Raw genomic sequence first — 22,942 nt, forward strand, 5'->3', positions numbered from 1 at the left:
GGTGACCACAAGGACTGAGGTGCTGAAGAGGACAAGAAGTTTAGGGTCTAGGAGATTGTCAGCCAGATTACGCTGTATTCCAGACTCCTTTCTGATTAATTTTTCCTGTCACCTTGCCTCCTTAACTGCTGCTTGTTCTGTTCCCTATTTTCATCTGTTTCAGGTCTTAGCAGATCCATAGTAGTGCTGTCATAGTGCTTCCACTTTCTTAAGTTACTGCAAGTTTCTTGGAAACAGTTTCTTTTTTGTGTTTTTTGAAGCTGTGACCCAAGCTTTTCTGCACACAGTTCCCACAAATATCTGAATTCAATCATAATACTCTTACAAGTGTCAGAGTTCTCACAATTTCAGCAGGCCAGCTGGGGGGTGTGCTGTTGACACTGAAGAGGCTTCCCACTTCCATATGCTAGTGATTCATCCTCTCTTTACCATCCTTACCCTGCCCACTCTCACCCCTCTTTCAATCAAGCACACTGTAAATGCAGAAGCCTCATATTTACTCAGTGAATACTGTTTGTATGTTTTATTCTTTGGCTGTTAAAATACATCTGCTGGGAAAATACCTAAACCTGCGTGAAGGCATTGTTTAGTGCTGTGCTATGTAAGTGGAGGGAAAGGAGAGGAATACTCCTGGTGGCAAAGATCTCTCCGTTTGGATGAGGTTAATGTCATTAGAAGACATGTAGCCAGTATCACAAGGAAAGAAGTGAGCTGGTGTAGACAGGATTGAGTGAAACGTGTGGAAGCTTTGAAGCTGCATTCAAAACCTTTAGCCACCCCAGAGTGTCAGGAGCGGGATAGCCACGTACTGCTGATAAACTGAACTTGAATCTCCTTCCTGGAAAACACATACCAGGTGTTATGGTTAATTGTGCCTGCTGAGTACAAAAATAAAAGGGATTTTCTATTATCAACTGTAAATGTATTGCCCTTTAGAGTTGCTAGGTTCCCCTTGTTCTAATTTGGTGACTCACCCCACATTCCCCCTGTGTTAACAGCCTAGCACAGTTGGCATAGGCCCCGGTACAAGGAATGAGATGAGGTCCCCTGCCCAGTCAGCTGCCGGTGCTTGGGCTGCCTTCTTCTCACCTTCAGTCCTTCAGGCTTGTGCCCTCCAGTTTGCGGTTGCAGGTACACACCCCACAGCTGTAGCCTTTATTGGCTTCCTCTGATGGCAACACCTATGGGTTGGTCCATGATAAGCAACCATAACCAGCCCATGCTCCACCACATCTTTCTGTTCAGAGCTGGAGGAGGCTAACCAGGGTCACCCTCCAATGGATCACACCGCTGGGGCTGTAGCAAGCACATTTGGGTAAGTGATTGCCTGTCACGGGAGGATGCAGGAGCATGAAGAATGTCAGACAGAGGTCCTGTCCTGGTTGCAACAAGCAAAGTGGGGTGTTAGGAGGGTATCTGAGGCTGTGTTTCCCTTTTCACCTGAGTCCTGTCACGAGTAGTGTGACCTTAATGTCTGGAAGAACTGGGTAAAAGGTTCCATGTTTATAACACAGTTATGCTACAAATTAAATGCAAGTATTCATTAGACCCATCAACTGGTTGTGGTGTCTCATTCTTTGATACAAAGTTTAAGATAGATTTAAATGAGAAGCTGCTGTGTTTGTGTCTCGGTGGTGGATAGGAAGATGCTGATCGTATTCTGAATATTGAAAAGTCAAAGCAACATACTAGAGAGATCACGGAGTATTGCTAGTAATGCTGTAAAAGCCTGAGATGGCAAAGAGTTTTCCAGTTGTCTTCTTTATAATACCATGTTAGTTTTATTTCCATGTTCTTCCATGCAAATCTTGCCCTCCTTACCTGGACCTGTATGATACATCTGTTTATTTCTACACTGAGTGTGGCACTCAGTCGTCTTTGGGTTACAGCAGCAAAAGATGGGAAGTCACAGCCCCGTGCTGTCCAGGATATATCTGCTTGCTTCACGTTCTTTCAAGTTTAATTGACTGAGGCATGTGAGAGATTACTGGGGAAAATAATTAAAAAAAACATTAAGTGACTCAATGATAATCAACTAAATTGTCTGAAAATGCACAGCTGCAAGTGGCAATATTGCATAAAAATGTCCTTGTAAAGCAGTGAGGTTGACTATTCCTCCAGCTGTAACAGTTTGTTGGGGATCGTAGTCTTTGTTTCTGCTTGTAGCTGCTAAAAGCAGAGTGATAAAATAGAACATGGCGTAGGGGCACAGTATTAGAAGAGATGTTACATGCCTGTGATCTCTTAGCCTTGCAAGTTTTTGAATTCCAAAGATAATCTTTCCATGCTATGAAGCTGTCCAAGATTTTCAGAAGGGTATTACTGGAACTTTAATTGTGAGACAGTACATGGACAGGATTTCATTGCTTGCTAGAAGTCTGTAAATCTGAGTGTCCCTTACTTACAATTAATTAAATGTCAGTTTAGTATTTGCTTTAGAGACAAAATGAACAGCTTCTGGGTCAAGGGAGGATGAGGTTGTGCATTCTTTCCACAGAAATAAAGAGAGCAGAGAAAGATGGGTAATGTGTGTACATTTCTAAGGTCTGCATAGCCCTCAGGGAGTTCTGTAAAAGCACTGATGACCTTCACATAAGGTGAAGCTCTTTGCAGTGGTCACTGCATGTGTATCATGCAAGTAATTTCACTTTCAGCATCCTTAATATGCTAAATATTGCACTATTGCTATAGCATGGAAATTAGTATAATAACCAATATTTCTAAGTAGTATAGAAATAATAGCCTTGTGAAAAATGCAGAACGCAAAGCATGTTACTGCTGTTCATATAATATTGGCACTGAAAAAAATGGGAGACTGGTTCATGCAACACATGTTGAACAGGAAAAAAAAGAAAATGTGGTGAAGAGGTAGTGCCAGGTAATTTGTGGTTCTGAATAATAGAAGTATTCTTGCTTTAAAAGAACATTTAGGTGTTCATGGGGGCAAAAATCTAAACCTTACTAGTTTAGATTAAGAAGTACAGAGAACATGAGCTCATGATAAGCCTGTATGCAAGTATAAGGTGTTTATACTTGGGTACTTCTAGACAGATTCAGTGGTGGTTTTTTTTACGCATTTTGCAAAATGTAATTCCTGTCATCTTCCTTTTGTTTACCCATATACAATACTGTTTTAAGAGCTGGCACCCATTTCTGACAGCTGTATTTGAAAGATTGAGTCACTGCTCTAGCTTTCTGCATGCTTCATAGTTTAAAAAAGGGAGAGACCATATTCAAAACATATATTTTCAGTAGTTATTTTCATCATGCTTTTGTTTCCATAATAAAGGTACGTGAGTACTGTTGTATAGGCTGAAAGAGAGTTTGTTAAAAGTCCATTTCCTAACATTCTGTTTTTTTTCTAGTGCTTCAGAACAATTGGCAGTAGTGGTTAAATCATAGCATAAATACAACAGTCTTAAGAGCCATGATATGAATAGGAAACAGAATTGTTTAATACACTGATTTCAGCAGAAATCAGTTTCAGCTGTATGATATTTGTGTTAACTGTACATATGCTCCACTCTCACCGACTGATCATGTCAGTGGAAGCACTGCTTTAAACAGACATGTGAATTTTGTGGAACAGAAAACGTGGATTTTGCTGATTTATCTTTTTCTCTCCTGAAAAGAATATTGTTTTCCCTGGAAAATGTTTTCATTATAATAGAACAAGATTATTTGTTTCTTAACCTTTTCTTTTTCTCCTTTCATTTTCTTTCATTTCTATAAGAATTGCTCTAATCTGGGAGAAAAAAAGACTGTGAATCATGAAATGTTTTCCCATTAGTAACAAGAGCAAGTCAAACGAACCTTGAAAGATTTTCCATGAACTGTACTTCCAATTTTTATAGCTTTCCTGGTTTCTAGTAATACGTAGGCTTCAAAATTGTCTGCAAAAGCTGTGAAAAGTGAACAAGGTGGACAAACACTCATCATCATATCTTGAGACAGAAATCTCAGCTAATGGAGTCTGTTGTTCTGTGCATTATTTTTAATTTGAAAGCAGAAAAGCAGATCTTGTAATTCTGAGTGAAGGAGAAATGTCTAACCTTAGTTCGTACTTTGTGAGGGTTAGCAAGAAAGTAACTTGTGCTTACTTTAGAAAATGATAATTTCAGTGTAGAAATATTTATTAAAATAGTTTTCAAACCCAGGCTAAATAAATTATCTATTAATCCTTTGCTTTTCTGAAATTATTTGAAACTTTTAAATAGCTGGACCCAGAAGAATTAGTCTATATATGAAGAAACAGCTTTTTATAGAAAGCTGGCAGGTAGCAAGACCTCCTGAACTGTTGCTTTGCCACACACACAGTAGATCTATCAAATCTTTCTCAAACTAGACGAGGAAATCTGAGGTTGAGTTCCCAGTCTGCTTTTAGATGAGTGAGAAGGATTCAGTATTCTGCACCACCACCCTAAACTATTAATAGTGTGTGTGTGTTTGTTGGTTTTGTTGTTTTTTTTTTAAGTGAAGATATAAATCCCCCTCCCCCCACAACTTTGTCAGTATCCTTTTAAGCTCCATGTGCAGCTGCCTCAGTTCTGATCCGTGACACTAACTTCCCCTTCTCCCCTCTTTAATTTGTATCTGCCTGTATCCTAGGATCTGTAACTCTTCTGTATTTCTTTGTAAATACATTTCTGTCTGGAACCTAGATTTTTTTATGTTGAGGTGAAACTGTAGTATCTGTGTAGAGGATGAAGGCAAGGTTTTGAAATTGGAACCTTGCAGCATAATGCCAAATGCATTGAGCCAGTGTTTAATAACGTCACCTGAAAACATTTGTTCCCTTTAAGAATGGTGGGAACTTCACCTGCTCAGCTGTGACCTGGGGAAACACCCTTTTCATCTGGAGTGGCCAAGCAGTCACTGATGGCTGAAGGAAGAGCAGTACTTTCCTTAGGGAAGGACATCCAAGGGTGTCTTGGTAACAGAGATGTGACTTACAGAGACTACAGGTTCTAGTATGTAGTGAAATTTATGATTGGACTGAAAAGGCTGCTCCATGAAAGGCGACTTGTTTGGTGTTCTCTTTTATGCTAGTTAAAGCCCTGCAAACTGTATCCGCACGGTCAGGCCTAAACTATATTGATATGTGAGGGGATTTGCTGTTTTGTGGGGATACGTGAAAGGGTTTCATAGCAAGATCATAGCCCAGTGCTGTGCCTGGGAGCTTTGCAAATCACTGCCATGGCTGTGCTCTTGCTTTACCTTATGCTAGTATACTATACTACACTAGTATACTATACTATATATATACGCTATACTATATATATACATACTATACTAGTATACTATACTATGCTGTTTACTGTGACTATGCAAGTCACAGTCCACTGGAATGAAATGTGCCAGGATACATTTTTTTATCAGTGCTCCAGATTAGCATGCAGCCAACTCATGTATGTGTATTTCTCTGCAAAAGAATAACTTCCATACTAGGACTTTACAGTCTCTATCCTATTCATGTATACCTATGTATGTATGTGTCTGTGTTTACTTACTAGTTTTCAAGAGTCTAGTACCATTCACAGTACTTTGACTTCCTTTTCCACCTAGATTGGCAGATTGGTTATTGGACAGAACGGTATTTTATCCACACCTGCTGTTTCATGTATCATCCGAAAGATCAAAGCAGCTGGTGGAATTATTTTAACAGCTAGCCACAGTCCTGGGGGACCCGGAGGAGAGTTTGGAGTCAAGTTCGAGGTTGCCAATGGAGGTAGGGCTGTTTGGTTTTTAATTACACATTGTAACATTGAATCTTGGTATGATGATGTTGTGGTTTAAACAAGGACAGATGAAAATATGCTGACAAGGGTAACTGCTGACTTCAGCTGTGTGTTTTTCTTTTGTTCTGGTAAAACAATGAAGAATGCATATAAATTCTTATTTTTATTTTCAGTAATAGGAGTGTATTTTTTTACATAGGTCTGTACAATAAGAATTCAATGTTCATTGAAATCCTCGTGGTAGCTGTAAGATTTCTATAAACAAGAAGTTCACCATCCCATTTTTATAGCATTTCTTGTAGTGTGCCAAGTTATTTTAACAGTCTGATACTTTATAGATGCCTCTGAGGGAGCTCTGTTGCTCATATTTCTGTGTTGCTTTTGTTGGCATTTACTTTAAAGCTTATGATTTCAGAAGTGCTGTAAGCAGTATAAGTCATTGTCTTGTATGGAAGAAAGCATTTCTTGGATTTACCCAGGAAATAACTGCTCTTATTGAGGGAGAAGGTTGTTCCATTTTAGCTATTGCAATTACACTGTTGAATAATGGGAGTTTTATATATAGCTAATGTCTTGTTTTCCAAAACTGGCGAACTAACACATGTAGATATGTTATACATTAAGCATGTTTTATGTTACAGATCTGTGTACACCCATAAAACATCTTGTATGCTTCATACATACATAGAGTGGTTTCCATCTGAAAAAACTGAAAGTGCTTCTAAAATAATGCTTCCTTCCCCATTTCGAAGTTGGGAGAACTTGAGAAGGGGATGTTCTCTTGTGTTTCTTGTTTAATTGAAAAACATGCATGGTTAAACCAGTGTGATTTTATAAACTGAATAGGCTTGAATCCCAGAGAGATTAAAGGGACTGTGTAAGGTCAGACAGTGGGAAAGCCAGGGTCACAACACTGTCATACCAGAGCCAAACTGTTAGATGCATTAGCACTCTATAAACTTTAAAATACCATATACACCTAGAATGTGATTAATGGTTAGCAGTTGGTGGGGCGTTCTTTTTAGTGGGCTTTACCTTTTTAAAGAACATTCAAACAGGCTATTGAGCTTTAAATATGAAACACTCCTCAAGCACAGGTTACAACGTTCAGTTACGTGTGACGATCAGGAGGGATGTAATGAAAGTTTGGTTTAAGTTGCAGCTGAGAAAATGAAAGCTCATTATTAGGCAAGGTTTTTGAGAGAATGGCTAGGCATCCTGACAAGCTCCTAGGGAGGGGCTTTTTTGCTGTTCTCAGTCTATTTTGCAGATCTAGTCCAGGCAGAAGTGGTTTGTTTCTGTAGATGTAGGAGATAATGCGGAGCAATGCTGTGGGATCTCTTTAGCTGGCAATATTATTACATCCATCTATCAAGAATGATCTGGAACTAATGAGATCCACCACTTTCGTGGGTTTGGATTAGAAGAGTAAGAAGTCATTTTCTAAGCCAAATGAAGAGTTGAGTGAGCTGTGGACCATCTGGTACAATGTATCTGAGATGGAACACACTAATAGACGTAGCAAAACTGCGTTGATTATAGTAGCGTTATAGAGGAGTGGGAAGTTGACATTGGAAAGACACACAGAGGCTTTGGAATAGGGGAGAGATCGTGTAAGAGGTAAACATATATTTCATTAAGTCATTGGAGGAAAGCTGCAATAGAACACCACTGTCAAAATGCTAAGACTTTTAAAAGTGATAATTATATCTAATGAAATAACATGAAACACAAAGCTGTCTCACCTTCACAAGTGTGCATATGGCTTTTGCAGGAAGACCTGTGAAACACCAGAAACTGCTGCTGAGGACAGGTTTTCCTTTAATATGTATGTTGAGATTCCATGTAGAATAAAAAATGGTAGTCTTTGAGCAGTAAACCCAAAGAAGGATGACTGTGGGGTTTTTGGTTCCCTCACTGCCCTGCTCTGGATAGTTAAATACTCTTTGTGAATCAAAATGTTCCGAGTAACACACTGTATTTCCATATTACATTTTTTCCAACAAATGTTTTAAAGCTGTGTTACACTGAAAGAATAGACCTTATTTTCCGTAGTTCTTTGTCTGGGTTTATTCCTGAAATATATTTCAGAATGTATTTCTGCAATACATTCAGAAAACTGTTTATTATAGCACTCACTTTTTGTGTAGGGAACCTTCGTTTAATAAAAATGACCCACAACATTTTTTGCTTCTTTTACAGGACCTGCTCCAGATACAGTTTCGGATAAAATCTATCAGATCAGCAAAACCTTGGAGGAATATGCCATTTGTCCTGATCTCAGAGTTGATTTATCACGCCTAGGAAGACAAGAATTTGATCTGGAGAACAAATTCAAACCTTTCCGAGGTATCAACACATGCTGTTATGCATGCTATATCCATTGATTCTGATGCAGAATGATAATGGGTAATTATTTAAACATAACTCTACTTCCTCAAGATGCCTGACTACAGGTTATCAAAATATTAGGTACATAGGTAAGTGTTGCATTTGTTTTGCACATAAAGAAGCTGAGTTACAGACTTGTAAGTGCGTGAGTCCTCATCATTTAGCCAGTTCCCACCGTTCTTTTGCCATTCATTTTTGCCAAATATTTGTGCTTAGGCTTGCTAGTAGTTAAACACCAAACACAAACTTTTTTGGACTAGGACTGGTTTGCTCATGGAAGTCTAATTAACAAAAGTGTTTGCAAGAGTCTCAGTTTATTCATTCTTTGCTCACACTTTCTGAAAAGTTGTGAGATGTGTAAGGCAATGTACTTCTAATGACTCCTAGTGTAAAGGAAGTGCTTAAACACGTTTCATTTTAAAGATGTGGATACTTTTATGCCTACACTTGGGTTGAAGTGAGCCAGTTTTTTAACACAGCCATTTTTTTCTGAAGGAGTCAAAAGCAAAGGAAGGGGTCCAGACAGTATTTCACATACTATAAAACTCCATGTGGTCTCAAGAACTCTTCCTCATTCCTGATATCCTGGAATTAAGGCTAGTTTCTTTTCCACCAAAACTTTATATTTTGAGATGAAGTACATTCTAATAAATAACGTTTTTGATTAAAAAAACCTTAAATTATGATTTTTTTTCCTAATTATTATTGTTATTGCAAATAACATGATCGACTTTTTAGGCAAACAAAAAGGAAAGAAAATTCAGCTTCAGCACCACTCTGAAACTGTATGATTGCCACAGTTTAAAATTTTGCTTTTTCAACTTTTCAATCTCGGCAAATTATATTTTTCTAAATGAAATTGGAGTACCCCCTCTGCCTTAAAGGTAGTATGAAAACAGATTTAAAACAATTGCAATTTGTGTGAATGTTTTTCAAGGAAAAATCATTTCCCAATCATCTCTTCCCAGAATACATCATCCTGGCACAGTAGAGCTGCCAGGGATCCCTACTGAAGCAATGTGATTGGCTTATAAGTACATGAATAATTATACTTTATACAGCTCTGAATGCAGAACGGAAGTGCAGAAAGAATGAAAATAATTCTGATGTATTTAAAACTTCTACTTTTTCAGTTGTATGAACTAAAAATCAGTTTTTCAGTTGTATGAATCAAGGCTACAGTGGTATTGAAGCAACTGAGAGTAAACCAGTTGGGTTTGGCAGGACCTAAAATAAGTTTCAGACTTTAATCCCACATGCAGCATATCTTAACACGGGTGAGCAGCTTTACTGAAGTTGAGGCATTTGTTCATACGTGGAAAGCTTATAGCCTACTTAAACATCATTGGGAGCAAGGCATGGAAGATATATAGTCGTGTAATTTTAGTGAATCCTTGGCACTTCCAGCATATACCATAGAATTAACTGATTTCCAAATAGGTTTTGCAGGTTGCTTTTTAGCCTTGAGAACCAATGTTTGTTTGTCCAGTCAAGTGTATCATTGCGATCTATTCTAAGTGTTCTTCTCAGGCTCAAAACATGCCTGTGTCATTTTCATGTTATCCTGAAGAAGAGTATTAGCATGAGGTCAGTGTTTCTGAGCAAAACTGGCTGATTTTCTAAGTTACAATTTAACTTGTAACTGTAATATTTCAAGATACTTGTTTAACCAGATAAAAAGACATTTGTATAACATATGCTTTTTAATTTAATCAGGAAAAGTAATACATTCCAAGGTGACTGAGGAGCATGGCTTGTAACATTTGTAACATTATGACAGACTCACTTTCATTTTAATGCAAGGTTTTACATTCAAGAGAACTGAAAAGATTGTAGCTCTCTGCTTTTATGATTTTAAAATTCATATTATCAAGACCTTAGCAAAAAACAGATGTTGTATCTGAGCCTAAATTTTCTAAAGCAGTGACATATAAAATGCAGACGTATAATGGCAGATTGACAACAAACTGGAGACAGATATTCCTGCTGCCAGCACTGTAAAGAATAGGCTGTATGCTCCTCCTGATGGATTGGTGCAGATACATACTGCTGTCAGGTGGAAGAATAGAACATACGGCTTCAACTTTGCATAGACATCTTTCATCCTTTGAGAATACATTTTTTTTTTTAGCTTGAAAAGATGTTCAGTGACTTAATGAATGACAAATGGAATTTACTTTGATATACTGTATTCTCGTGAATGTTTTCAGTGAAATAGGAAGTGTCAACTTACATTATCGCTGCATTCCTTTAGCAGGCAAAACTGTTGATCTTTGCAAGGCTTAAAGTTTGATGGTAGTCACACTGAAACCAGTCTTTGACTTTGCCTCTATGGGCTCCATGTTACGTGAAGGTCGCATGCTCTGATTTTAATTGAGTTGCGTGGCTGGTAGAAGCGTGCTGAGAGAGATATTTTCCCATGTGCAAACTGTACTGATTTTTTCCTGTCTAATTTTTCTAGTGGAAATTGTGGATTCTGTGGATATCTACCTCAGTCTCCTTCGAAATATCTTTGACTTCAGTGCTATCAGAAATTTGCTGACCGGACCCAACCAGATCAAAATAAGGATTGATGCCATGAATGGAGGTATGAAGTTAAGCTGTTATCAGGACAAAATTGTAGGTACATTGCAATAGCTTTCCAATAAAGACTGTACACCACAATAGTTGCTCAATAAAAGTACAGGGTATAGTGGTCAGAGTTTTTAAGGTTAAGAATAGTAAGAAAGGATTTGAATATATGCTAGTAACAAGAGCAAATTTAACAACTGGTTAGGTCCCTTATTAGGCAAAGAGGTTTATCTTTCTTGGTAAAGAAGTGAAGGCCTATGGGTAACAGTGAGTAACCACTGGAGCAATCTATCAAAGATAGCTGGGGGGTGTCCTTTGTTGTAGCATCACATCTAAAGGCTTTCTGGATGAGATATAGTGAACTCTAAAGAGGACCACATGTACGTGGACAAACTGTCTTCCAAAGTTGGTTTTAGCTCTGCATCTCTGGAATATGCTTTTATGCCTGTAAGTGTTGATAGTTTAACACTGACTTAGAAAAGAGTGATATGTCAGGAGTGTATTTTTGGTAAGAACCTGAATTATTTTTTACAGTAATTTTACAGAATTAGCAGCTACATTTTCTTGAACATGTTTGTTGTCTAGTTTTACCTCACATTATAGTTGCTCCAGTTAGCAAGATTTTGGAGTAAGGTAGGAGAAAGAGAGAACACCAGGGTGTGATTCCTTTTTACTCTGAGTGACCTGTTCACACCTGCCTCAGGGATGGAGAGAACTCAGTCAGTCGTTAACAGTCCCATCAGCCACCAAATGCAATACTAGTTATGCTATATAACAGCATGAGCTGGGGTTTTGGTTGCCCATATCTTTAACAAAATAAAGTTGTTTTGAAGTTAGTCTTGAGGAAGTTTTTATTTATTGTCTACATGGTAGTAACTGAAATGTGGCGAAATTCTTTGGTGGACAAACCTGTTGCAATTTTAACATGAATTGGAATGCTGAGGTAAGTATATTTCCCATTTGTATTTCCTTACTGTTTACTTTCCTTGCTATTACGTGTTAAATTGTTGTTTGCATTCCAGGGCACATAGAGTAGCATCTTATTTTTATTCTAGTGAGAAAAACCCTCTATGTATGATAACTTCTTTACTTAGTGATGGGTGAATAAAACTTGCGTCTTTCACCATGCAGTGATTACTTTTGCACTTCCACTAGTGGGGAACCAGTTTCTCAATGCTGAATTGCCAATTGATGTTTACTGGGGGGACAGTCACACACTCCTCTGTGAAATGGTAGTTTGGGTTTTGTTGCTAGGACAGATGTATAGAATTGCTCCAAGTACATTTTGTATCAAGTCTCCATGGTGCTGTGAAAACTTTGAGAGTCAAGCATAGGCTTTTGTGACTGCATGGCAGATTTCTGATTTTGCAGTTATGGGACCTTATGTGAGAAAAATCCTGTGTGATGAATTGGGAGCCCCTGCAAATTCTGCCATAAACTGTACTCCTTTGGAGGACTTTGGTGGACAGCCTCCTGATCCCAATTTAACATATGCAACTGCCTTGCTAGAGGCTATGAGAGGTGGCGAGTATGGATTTGGAGCTGCTTTTGATGCTGATGGAGTAAGTATTTTGAGCTGTCTGGAGGTTTCACTGTAGCTGTTTTGTCTGGGGTCAGATATGGGACATGTAGGTATAATTTATTTGCTTTTCAGTAAGCCCTTGAAGCTGAAAATGGTATTACTTTCAGGTACAGATAATAGCATTTGCAACCCATAAATCAGACACATATGTTGTCATTTGTCTCTGCAGATGACTGCAAATCAAGCAGGATTTGAATGATGAATGATAATTCTTTAAATATTAGGCTGGTTTTATCTTGCATTGTTGTAACATTTTTATTTCTTGGTTAGGAAGACACAGGATATATAGGTAATACAGACTTGTCACAGTAAGTAATAACTAAGTTAAGTTCTTTTTGGTTGACATTATAAATTGAGGGATTTTTTAGCTAAATAAAGCACTGAATCATAATCACCGTTTGGTTTAGAGGTTTTTTATGTTTTATTATCAGCATTATAAATAGCAAAGTCTTACAGAAATAACTTTTTGTCCTGACATGGTGGGAGAAAGATGAAAAGGTTCTGAAGAACAGAAGTGTTTTCTGTTGTCAGTAAACACAAAACACCCTCCTACTTCCTATATAGTGCGTGTCATTGGCAAAAACATTCTCCTACGTAAGCATTCCCTGGCAGGAGCAGACCTACTGAAATGTCACGTAGGAGGCTGAAGCTAGGGACTGCTCTGGGAGCTTTGATTTGCAAGGCTGGAGGGAGTGGTGGTGTGACAGTGAGATTATAAACCTGCCAGGATGATGCCAGTAAATTAACCTGCTTGAAGAGGGATGTGAGTAACCCAAAGACTGTTCTTTATTCCCCTGCCTACAGTGGGTCTAATAAAAGAAATTACCACTCTCCAAAACATGGAATGTAAGATGCTTATTTGAATTTGTTTTCTTCTCCAGGACCGCTACATGATCCTTGGCCAAAATGGTTTCTTTGTTAATGCGTCAGATTCATTGGCTATAATTGCTGCCCATCTGTCTTGCATTCCATACTTTTGTCATATGGGTGTCCGAGGATTTGGCAGGAGCATGCCTACCAGCACAGCCCTGGACAAGTAAGATGAAATACTTATTTGTATCACCTTGGTCATTATCTTAGATATCTCTCTGTTTTGTACTATGTAGCAGTTCCAAAATTGTGAAGTCTTTTGATAAGAGTTTCCAATTTTCACATTCTTTATGTGCTTTATTGTTTTAACAAGTTCTGACCATATTTTGGTCTTACCTAAACTAATTTTACCAATGTTTACTTGGATGAAAATAGGTTCGTACAGCCTGGAAAAGAAATAAATAGAATAAATCTTTCTGAGCCTTCAAATACTTGACTTGAAATTCCTTTTCCAAATAACTTTACTCTTTTTCTTAGTAAATAATTGTTTACAGCCGGATGTAGCAGCTCTTGAAATTCATGGAAGTTTTAAACAGATAAGGTACTAATTCAGTACTAAACAAGCTTTAAAAAAACTAAACAAGCTTTAAAAAAACAAGCCAACAGCAAAACAAAAACAAACAACCCTCTCTCCCCTCCCCCCACCCCTTATTTTAAACCAATTGAAATATGTCATCTATTATGATACAAAATGTCCCACAAGAGACTGCAGGCAGTCATGAAATCCATTCCCAGTTTCAGGGCAGGTTAAGAGTATGCCTAAAGCTATTTCTGACAAGTCTAATCTGCTCTTAGAAGATTTGCTGGATATACATCTTGTGTTAGCAGATGAATTTTGAGCAAGTCTGATCCAGGCCTCCATTTTCTCAGAAGATTGGCATAAGAGGATTAAGCTGAGTATTATTGTTGTACATATTCTGTGTGGAAGAACATTCACTGTGTCGGTTGTATCCAAGTGTTGGTCTGGTTTCATAGCTTAACTAATACAAGAATGACCTATTGTCCTGTTCAGTGTGTTTAATCAGGAAACAGTAATTTCAAAGCGAAATGTAGCTTGTATGAAAAGGATTATTGCTCTTGGAAAACCAAGGGTATTAGGGTGCTTCCCTAATTGGGAAATTTCTGAAAGTTACTAAATTCAGAGGTAGCAGCTTCCTTTAATACTTGACAGAGTCTTCAGAGAACTATTACTTACTTGTAGGTAGATGGTCTAGTTTAAGATTAGGCCTGGGTTTCCAGTAGTTTATTTATTCTGTTCCGAGATCCAAAATCTAATTGTTTAAGTGAGAGCTATCATTATATTGAAATACTATATAAAAAAATAGAGGCTAATTCTTGGATATAAACCCTAAGATATCTGTATTCCTGTATGACTTGAAGAAACCATGACATTAAATATATTTGTCTGTCTTTTTTCTTAAAGTTCAGTAAGTATTTCTGAATGTATGAATGTTTTCCAGTAACGCTGTGACTGTTTGAATTATGTTCTTGACAATGTTTGCTTGACCGTCTGAAGCATAGATCACCTCATGGTGATGACTGCCTTATTTAGTTCTGTGGAGCTAAGTCTGATGATTAAATAAAACTGAGCAATTGATAATGATGGAAGGATATAAATATTTTCCCAGCCATTCTTACAAATATTTATTGTTATGAACTTTGCAGAGTGTATCCAGGACACTTGAATTTTTTTTTTCTTCTATTTCATAGTTGTATTTTTTTTTTCCTGAAGATTTAAAAGTTACATGTTTTCAAAGTTGGTCACTGTTGTGACTCATTTACACACACAGCAGTCCAAAATATCTGAATTACGCTTTTCTGTAAAAATGCCATAATGTTGTCCAGTGATTTTCAGGCTTTTGTGGCCAAAATCATATAATCTGCTTAATTTATAAGTGCCAGTGCTGAACTCACTCATTGAAGAGCCCAGCTTAGTTCTGAAATCACAGTTAGTAGTTCTTAAGCAAGTCACTTTTAATCATCGAATAATAGAATGGTTTGGGTTGGGAAGGACCTTAGAGATCGTCTAGTTCCAACCCCCTGCCATGGGCAGGGACACCTTCCACTAGAGCAGGTTGCTAAAAACACAGTCCAACCTGGCCTTGGACACTGTCAGGGATGGGGCAGCCACAGCTTCTCTGGGCAACCTGTGCCAGCACCTCACTACCCTCTCAGTGAAGAATTTTTATCTTGTATCTAATCTAAATCTAGCCTTTTTCAGTTAAACCCACTCCCCCTTGTCCTGTCACTACATATGTATCAAAGCTAGAGGCTGCATGGAGACCTCATAACAGCCTTCCAGTATCTGAAGGGAGCCTCTAAGGATGCTGGGGAGGGACTTTTCATTAGAGACTGTAGTGGTAGGACAGGGGGTAGCGAGTTAAAACTTAAACAAGGGAAGTTTAGATTGGATATAAGGAGGAAGTTCTTTACTGTAAGGGTGGTGAGGCACTGGAATGGGTTGCCCAAGGAAGCTGTCACTGCTCCATCCCTGGTGGTGTTCAAGACTAAATTGGACAGAGCCCTGGGTGACATGGTTTAGTGTGAGGTGTCCCTTGCCAGGACAGAGGGGTTGGAACTGTATGATCTTAAGATCCTTTACAACCAAAACCAGTCTGTGGGTCTCTAGATTTCTTGTAGGCCCCTTTAGGTACCAGGAAGCTGCTGTAAGGCCTCCCCTGAGCCTTCTCTTCTCCAGGCTGAACAAGCCCAACTCTCTCAGCCTGTCTCCAAAGCAGAGGTGCTCCAGCCCTCTGATCATCTTCATGGCCTCCTCTGTACTCACTCGAACAGGTCCATGTCCCTCTCATGTTGGGGACCCCAGAGCTGGATGCAGAACTGCAGGTGGGGTCTCACCAGCACAAAGTAGAGGGGCAGGATCACCTCCCTCAAACTCCTGGTCGCGCTCCTTTTGATGCAGCCCAGCATACGGTTGTTTTCTGGGTGTGAGCACACACTGTGGGGTCATGTTGAGCTTTCTGTCAACAAACACCCCCAAAGTGCTTCTCAGGGCTGCTCTCAACCCATTCTCCTCCCAGCCTGTAGCTGTTCTTGGGATTGCCCTGACTCAGGTGCTGTTGAGTGACAATATTCCTGTCCTGGGTTCAGCAGTAGCAGTCATTTTTCTCCTTCTTAGTAGCTGGTGCAGCGCTGTATTTTTGACTTTCGGCCTGGGAACAGCACTGATAACACCGATGTTTTTAGTTACTGCTCAAATGTTTAGTCTGATCAAGGACTTCTTCGGTCTCATGCTCTGCCACGGAGGAGGGGAAGCCGGGAGGAAGCAGAGACAGGACACCTGACCCAAACTAGCCAAAGAGGTATTCCGTACCACAGCACGTCATGCCCGGGATGTAACTGGGAGTTACTCAGAAGGGCTGGTTCACTGCTCGATCGGGCTACGTGTCGACGGGTGGTATGGTATTCTCTTCCTTTGTTATTTCCCTTATCATTATTATCATTGGTGGTAACAGCAGTGGTTTGTGTTATACCTTAGTTACTGGACTGTTCTTATCTTAACCCGTGGGAGTTACATTCTTCCGATTCTCCTCCCTGTCCCTATGGGAGCCGGGGGGGGCAGGGGGGAAAGAAGCTGGGGGAGTGAGCGAGAGGGCTGTGTGGTTCTGATTTACAGCCTGGGCTTAAACCACAACAATTCCTTATTTCTGTATTTTGTTATTCTAACACTAGAACTAGAGAAATCCTGTTAAAATAAAGATGACTGAAAAAGACATATTAACATTTGTAATAGGATAGCAAAAATAGTGCCTAGGAAAAGAAACTTAGGTCCTAAAGACTAATGTCTCCGGAGGTCATGGGCCTCTCTCCTGAAGTCTGTGTTAGAGAGCAAATGAAAAACACCTCTTCTTATGGTCAGTCTATATTGTGTGGCCACAGTTTAGCCTGAATCATTGAACTAGAGCTTTTCCTTAGCTGTATAAATAAACTCATACATAGTATTTGAGAGAAAGGATTTAAAAAATGTTATGCTTTTTCCTTTGAGTGCATGATGATGTGTTGTTTAACAGCTCTTCAAAGAGCATTACTGAACTTAAACAGGGGGAAACAATAATCCATAGGACTCTAAATGTTGCTTAGGAATACAGCACTAACAAACAGAGCAGTGGATTACAAGCAAATTTACTCAAGATCTTTAACATTTACATGTGTTTGCTTGAAGTGGCTGGTGGAATATACTAACTAGTATGTACAGTAGGGAGAGGTAACACTTGACAGGAAACATCTGCTTTAATATGCTCCAACATCAACAGGATTGTGGCAGTATGTCTCAAGATTTAAATTCTTTAGTGATATGTACTTTTTGGTTGGTGTTCTTTTTCTTTAGGGGAATGTGAAGCTATGTACCCTGTTCAACAAACTATTCTTTTTTCGTATCATTGTATTGTGAATTATCTGATGTCTGCATAACAGGAAAGGAAATGAAATACTGAGATGTTATCTAATGGTCTACAAAATGAGAATCACAAGGGTGAGCAGAATTTATTTCTGTAGGAATTATGAAGCTGAGTGGGTGTGGAAAACAGTAGTCAAGTTTGTATGGGAAGAGAGTTGTTGAGAGAATACCATGGTATCTAGCGTTATCTGGTACCTTGTTTCTGTGGCCAGGTCATTTCAATAGCATGCAGGTGCTTTATCTTCATCTTGAGAAAAATCTAAGCACCTTACCCTGCAGCACTCTGCCAATTTATGTCTGGTAGCCTATCTTTTCGTGCAACTTCAACATATGAGTGTTCTGTCTCTGATAGTCCATTTACTATATGGTCAGCTAGACTCAGGTTTTAGGGAAGACTCCAGGGGCAGTGACTCTTCTGACTTATTTAAGCTTTGCTTAAATTATAGAACCATAGAATCATTTAGGTTGGAAAAGACCCCCGAGATCATTGAATACAACTACTTCTCCTAGTCTTCCTGTTCTTCCACCTGTTCATTCTGCTACTGCTTTTCCCCCTTTTTCTCCTCTTTTTCTTCCAGCTTTTATTTCTTCTATTCTTTTCCTAAACACTTCCTCCTGAATTTGTTCATCTTCATTCTTTTCATCTATCACCTTCCTGTGTTCTTCCCTCTCTTCCTCTTTTCTAATCTCTTACTGATCCAGTTCCTCCTCCTTTTCTTCAAACTCTTCCTCTTCCTCTTGCCTCCAGATGCCTTCTCATCTTGCTTGCCTTCTGTTGGCTTCTCTTGCTGTCTTCTCCTTTCTTTTCCTTCGTGTTGTCTTGTCCTCCCCTTTTGCTTCCCATTTTCTGCTATCTCACCCTTCTCCCCTGTTGCCCCCTTCCAGTTCCTTCCTTTTGCCTCCTCTTCAGCTTCCCGTCCCTTCCTATTGCTTGCTCTTTTTTACTTTCTATGTGCCTCTGTATGCTTGTTTCTTTAATGCAGGAGCCTCAAATATTATAAGCATCAATGAATGTCACAAAGACAGGCTGGAAAATATTAATTCAAGCAACTGTCTTCTTACAATTATTTTGTCCAAGGTACCTAACAAAGTTTGCTCAGTTATGGCAAAGGCAAAGGATACAGTTCTGCTTACTCATTATTAGTAGGTGGGTTGCTGTCTCTTAACTGCTTAGAGAGGAGCAACACTGCTCCAGTTTTTACTTCATTGTAAGAAACAGGAAATAAAGAGTTGGCTGTTTAGTAGAGATTGTCCAGAAGAGGTCCTTTCTTCGTCCTCAGCTTAGGTCAATTTGCTTTTGTCTCTCACTCCTACCTGGAAGAACTAGAGAAGCAAATTAAGGAATTTTTCCAACATAAAAACTTCTCCAAGTTATAAATACATCTTCCTACGTGGAGGATACTGCATTCACTCTGTGACTGTGATTTGTTCAAGTTATGCCAGTTGTGACCTCAGTGTTCTTATCTTTCTTCAGTAAGATAAGTCAGTCTCACTTTCTCTTATCTGGAATAGGCTTGCTGTGAATTTTTTAAGACACCTCTGTCAAACTGAGTCCCTGTCATGTACAAGCAGTTTTTAAATTAGATAGAGCCTGAAGGACAAGTGCTGTTCTGGAATGCTGCAGAAGGACAACTGCATAAAACCTTCATTAGTGTTATTTAAGATGTCTGAAGCATAATACAAGGTTTTTGAGAACTGTGATGGGAAATTTGGATTTGTAACTTTAAAGATAACATTGCAATATGAAAAATAGCCATGTATGTCCTCCATGTACCTGTATATCTAATGAAAAACAGCAGTTTTTTACAGAGAGGTGTACTGAAAGCTCTTTTCATTCAAAAGAGAAGTTGAGTTAGAAGCTATGCAGTGCTCTATTTCTAGCTTAACTATCAAAGTTAGAGAGCAAGATGTGGTGCTTCGTGGGACATAAATATATCCTGTAAACTTGATTGCTCTTGTTAAGAAACATGTTTAATCATAGTTCTCACAAACAGACTTTTATCCAGGCTTAATATGCCAAACGTGAAAAAATACCTGAGAAAAAGAAACTTTTTCCAAAACATCTTGAGTAGGCCCTGCACTGTGCAATAGATGTTGGGTAACAGGAAGTCTGCAGTTTTCTTAGTGTTGCATCTGTCTTATGTCTCAAAAAGTGCACAGCTATGGATAAACAACAGGAGTTCCTAGAATGTCCTAAAAAAAAAGCCAAAAAGCATTTTAATTCAATCAATCTGAGGATTCCCACATGGATTAGTGTGTCTGAACATGCTTGTTATCAGTCCAAGAGCAACCTCTCCTATCACAGGATTTTATTTAAATGATTGACCCTCCTGAAGAAGGCTTCCCGCTGATTTTAAAGAAAACTTATGGCACAGAATTTCAAAACAGTGTGTTTAAAATTCTACTTCTTATGTGTATTAGAATATAATCTTTGCTAAATTAGTGTGATTGTTTACAGATCAGGAAAACCGGAAATTCTGGGTGTTTGAAAATCTTTGTAAGCGTCTGACAGAGCCAGGGTCACATTGTTTGAAGATGTTTGAGAGTTGATCTTACTTGAAGTTGTAGTCATTTTCTCTGTTTCTATGAACATTATCATAAAGTTGTGAAGCTGCTTTCTTCCTTAGCCTCCCCAGCCATGTATCACAGCCACACAGAGAGCTTGCCAGTTCTCACTCTTAAAATCCACACAACAGTTTGCAAAAGAGAAAAAGCAGAACTAGTGTAAGGAAGAAAATCTGAATCTAAATGGCATTGTTAGGGAGCTTCTAGTATAAATCATGTCTAACCAACCTGATTGCCTGGGTGATAAAACAATTATCAATAAGGTTAGGGCAGCAGATGTCTTCTACTGCCATTTTAGCAAAGGTTTTGATACTGTGTCCCACTTTATTCTTGTATCCAACACAAGACTTAATGATTTAGATGAGTGGACAACTAGGTAGGTAAAAATCTATTTTGGTGATCAGGCTCAAGGGCTGTTGATTAATGAGCTGGTAAAGGAGTATTGTAGGGGTCTGGTCTGTGACCTGTCCTCTTTAACATCTTTATCAGTGGTCTGGAGGAGGGGATGGAGGGCACTCTAACTAAGTTTGCAGATGACACTCCCCCAAACTGGGAGGGGTACCAGCTGATGTGCTGGAGGGCAGAGCTGGCAGTCAGGGGAACCTGGACAGCTGGATGGACTTCACAGATACACATGGTGGAAGGACAAGGGACAATGATAATAACTTGAAGCAAGGAAGTTGTTCAGTGTCCAGCTGGATAAAGTCATAAGCAACTTTGACTTACCTCATAGCTGACTCTTCTTTGATGAGGAGCTCGGACTAGAGACTTGCCATGATCACTTCCAGTCTGAATTGTTTTATAATGCTGTGGCCCTAGAAAGAGACCTTTGCTGGGAAGTCCTCGTGCTACCAAGATTAAGACTGCCTGTACTCTTTCAGTTCTGTAGTCACCGTGATTAACTGCAAGTTGCTGTACAGAAAACCTTGAATGTTGCCTTAAATTATTTACTTCATTTTCTTCGAAACCAAGGATTTATCCAACTGGAGAAATTACACTTCTGATACATACCTAAAGCTATTGTTTCTCAATATTGAGACAATTCAAGAGTACTGAAACCCCAGTTTGAATCACAGTCAGTACAGTTTTGTACCACATGCTGTGGTTATATTCACATCTGTTTTGCATCTTTGTCAATGAGCGTAGGCACAGTGCCTTCTGAACCAGCTGACCTCATTGTAATAAGCCTAAAAAGGCTAATGATTATGGGCCACCTGTACTCCTGAGTTAATGGAGGGTCTTTTCCTTGTGGTTAGTTCATGGGATTATTGAATTTCCTGTAACAGACCACAGGTCTTGCCAGTCATTAGTGATGACATTACTGAGGCTCACTTCAGTAAGTTGCTGTAGAAGGATGTAAGGGTAATACCTTTCCCTTTTCTCCATTTATGACATCCCTTCTATTTTTTTTTTGGTATAATTGCATCTTCCTGACATTTTCTGCAGAATAAAAAAACTTATTCCCTCTTGCCTTCACAGACCATTTTTGCTGCTGAAAACTCAGGTTTTGTGAGTAGCAGTGATCATGCAAGACTTGGAGCTAGATCAGAAAATGTCCCTGTTTGAGGGTGGGGAGGTGTGGAAGCTTTGAGTGTTGGTAGTTCCTGGTTCAAGCTTTGTTTTCTTTCCTCATAGTTACAGAGAAACATGTTACAGACCCTTCTGACATTCCATTGTTGCACTAAATAGAAAGTTTTTCCTAAATCCTTAATGGGACAAAGCCTGCTACTGAAATTAATTTGTGTCATTTTGTTCTCAATTGTGTCTTCTATTGGTTGGTGAAATTCCTCTTCCAGGGATAGGCTTGCTTTAAACAGTCTGAGTCTTTTTGTTTGTTTCTGTTCTTTCCATGTGTTAAGAAGGTTGTCCTCGCATCTGCATTACTCAGAAAGCCAGTAGAAAGGCAGGCTGTTAACATGGCATACTACAGCATAGCAGTGACAGCTGTTTTTCTGGATGTATATACTAAAACCCCTGCCTTTGCTTGGAGAGCTTAACTGGTCACAGGCCATAGTCTTGGGAGTGGGACAGACACTCCTTATACAGCTGCCTTATACAGTCATCTGCAGTCATAGAACGGACAGTATCTTTCCTAGGACAAGGCATAATCTTTCTGCTACTGAGCCACGGCAGAATTTGGAGGCTAAAATAAGCTTGGAATCTTTAAAGGAGTTACATTTGTTACACCAAAGTTCACTGAAAATGCTAGAAGTCAGCATACTGTATTGCCATCCATTCACTTCGTCCTTTACTGACAAGAAGGAGTTAACTTACTCTATAGGCATATGAATACTGAAATAGTAATGAAAAGTGATTCTTGTGTCTTAGGCCGGAAGGGCATGAATAACCTTGGGGATTACTGCAGTACATCTGGAGAGCATGGCCACATGCTTGCCATATGGTTGGACTTGAACTCTGCAGTCAAACCTCAGGTTCTGTGTGGATCTAGAGTACATGTGTGTGTAATCTGTCACTGTGACAGGCTCCCCAGGGAAGTGGTCACGGCTTCCCATCAGGATTCAAGGACCGCCCGGGTGATGTTCTTAGTCATATGGTTTAGTTTTAGGTAGTCCTGCAGGGAGCAGAGAGTGGGACGCGATGATCCTTATGGGTCCCTTTCAACTTGAGGTATTCTATGATTCTAATTTCACCTCACAGGGACTCTGAGCATTGTGCCAACTGGTTTTATTATGTGAAAGACAAAATTCTTTTGGGGTATGTTACTGCCAAAGCACATCTCTCCCTCATTGTATACTCATAGAACACTTGTGTTTATTAGTTGTCTTTAGCAAAGCAGCTTTTGTCTCTTGC

At 39.2% G+C, this 22,942-nt stretch overlaps 1 protein-coding gene across 1 annotated transcript in view; it reads left to right on the plus strand.

The window, feature by feature from the left end:
• PGM5 (phosphoglucomutase 5) overlaps positions 1-22,942 on the plus strand; it is a 67,073-nt gene that overhangs the window by 1,879 nt on the left and 42,252 nt on the right. Inside the window, exons 2-6 of the mRNA XM_057406105.1 lie at positions 5,566-5,728; positions 7,941-8,087; positions 10,591-10,716; positions 12,072-12,262; positions 13,164-13,318. Coding sequence (XP_057262088.1) covers positions 5,566-5,728; positions 7,941-8,087; positions 10,591-10,716; positions 12,072-12,262; positions 13,164-13,318 — 782 coding nt within the window. The remainder of the gene's footprint in view (positions 1-5,565; positions 5,729-7,940; positions 8,088-10,590; positions 10,717-12,071; positions 12,263-13,163; positions 13,319-22,942) is intronic.

Source organism: Pezoporus wallicus, unplaced genomic scaffold (assembly GCF_028554395.1).
Source record: "Pezoporus wallicus isolate ANWC-B61680 ecotype Strahan unplaced genomic scaffold, APGP_CSIRO_Pwel_v1 contig_7506, whole genome shotgun sequence".
NCBI lineage: Eukaryota > Metazoa > Chordata > Aves > Psittaciformes > Psittacidae > Pezoporus > Pezoporus wallicus.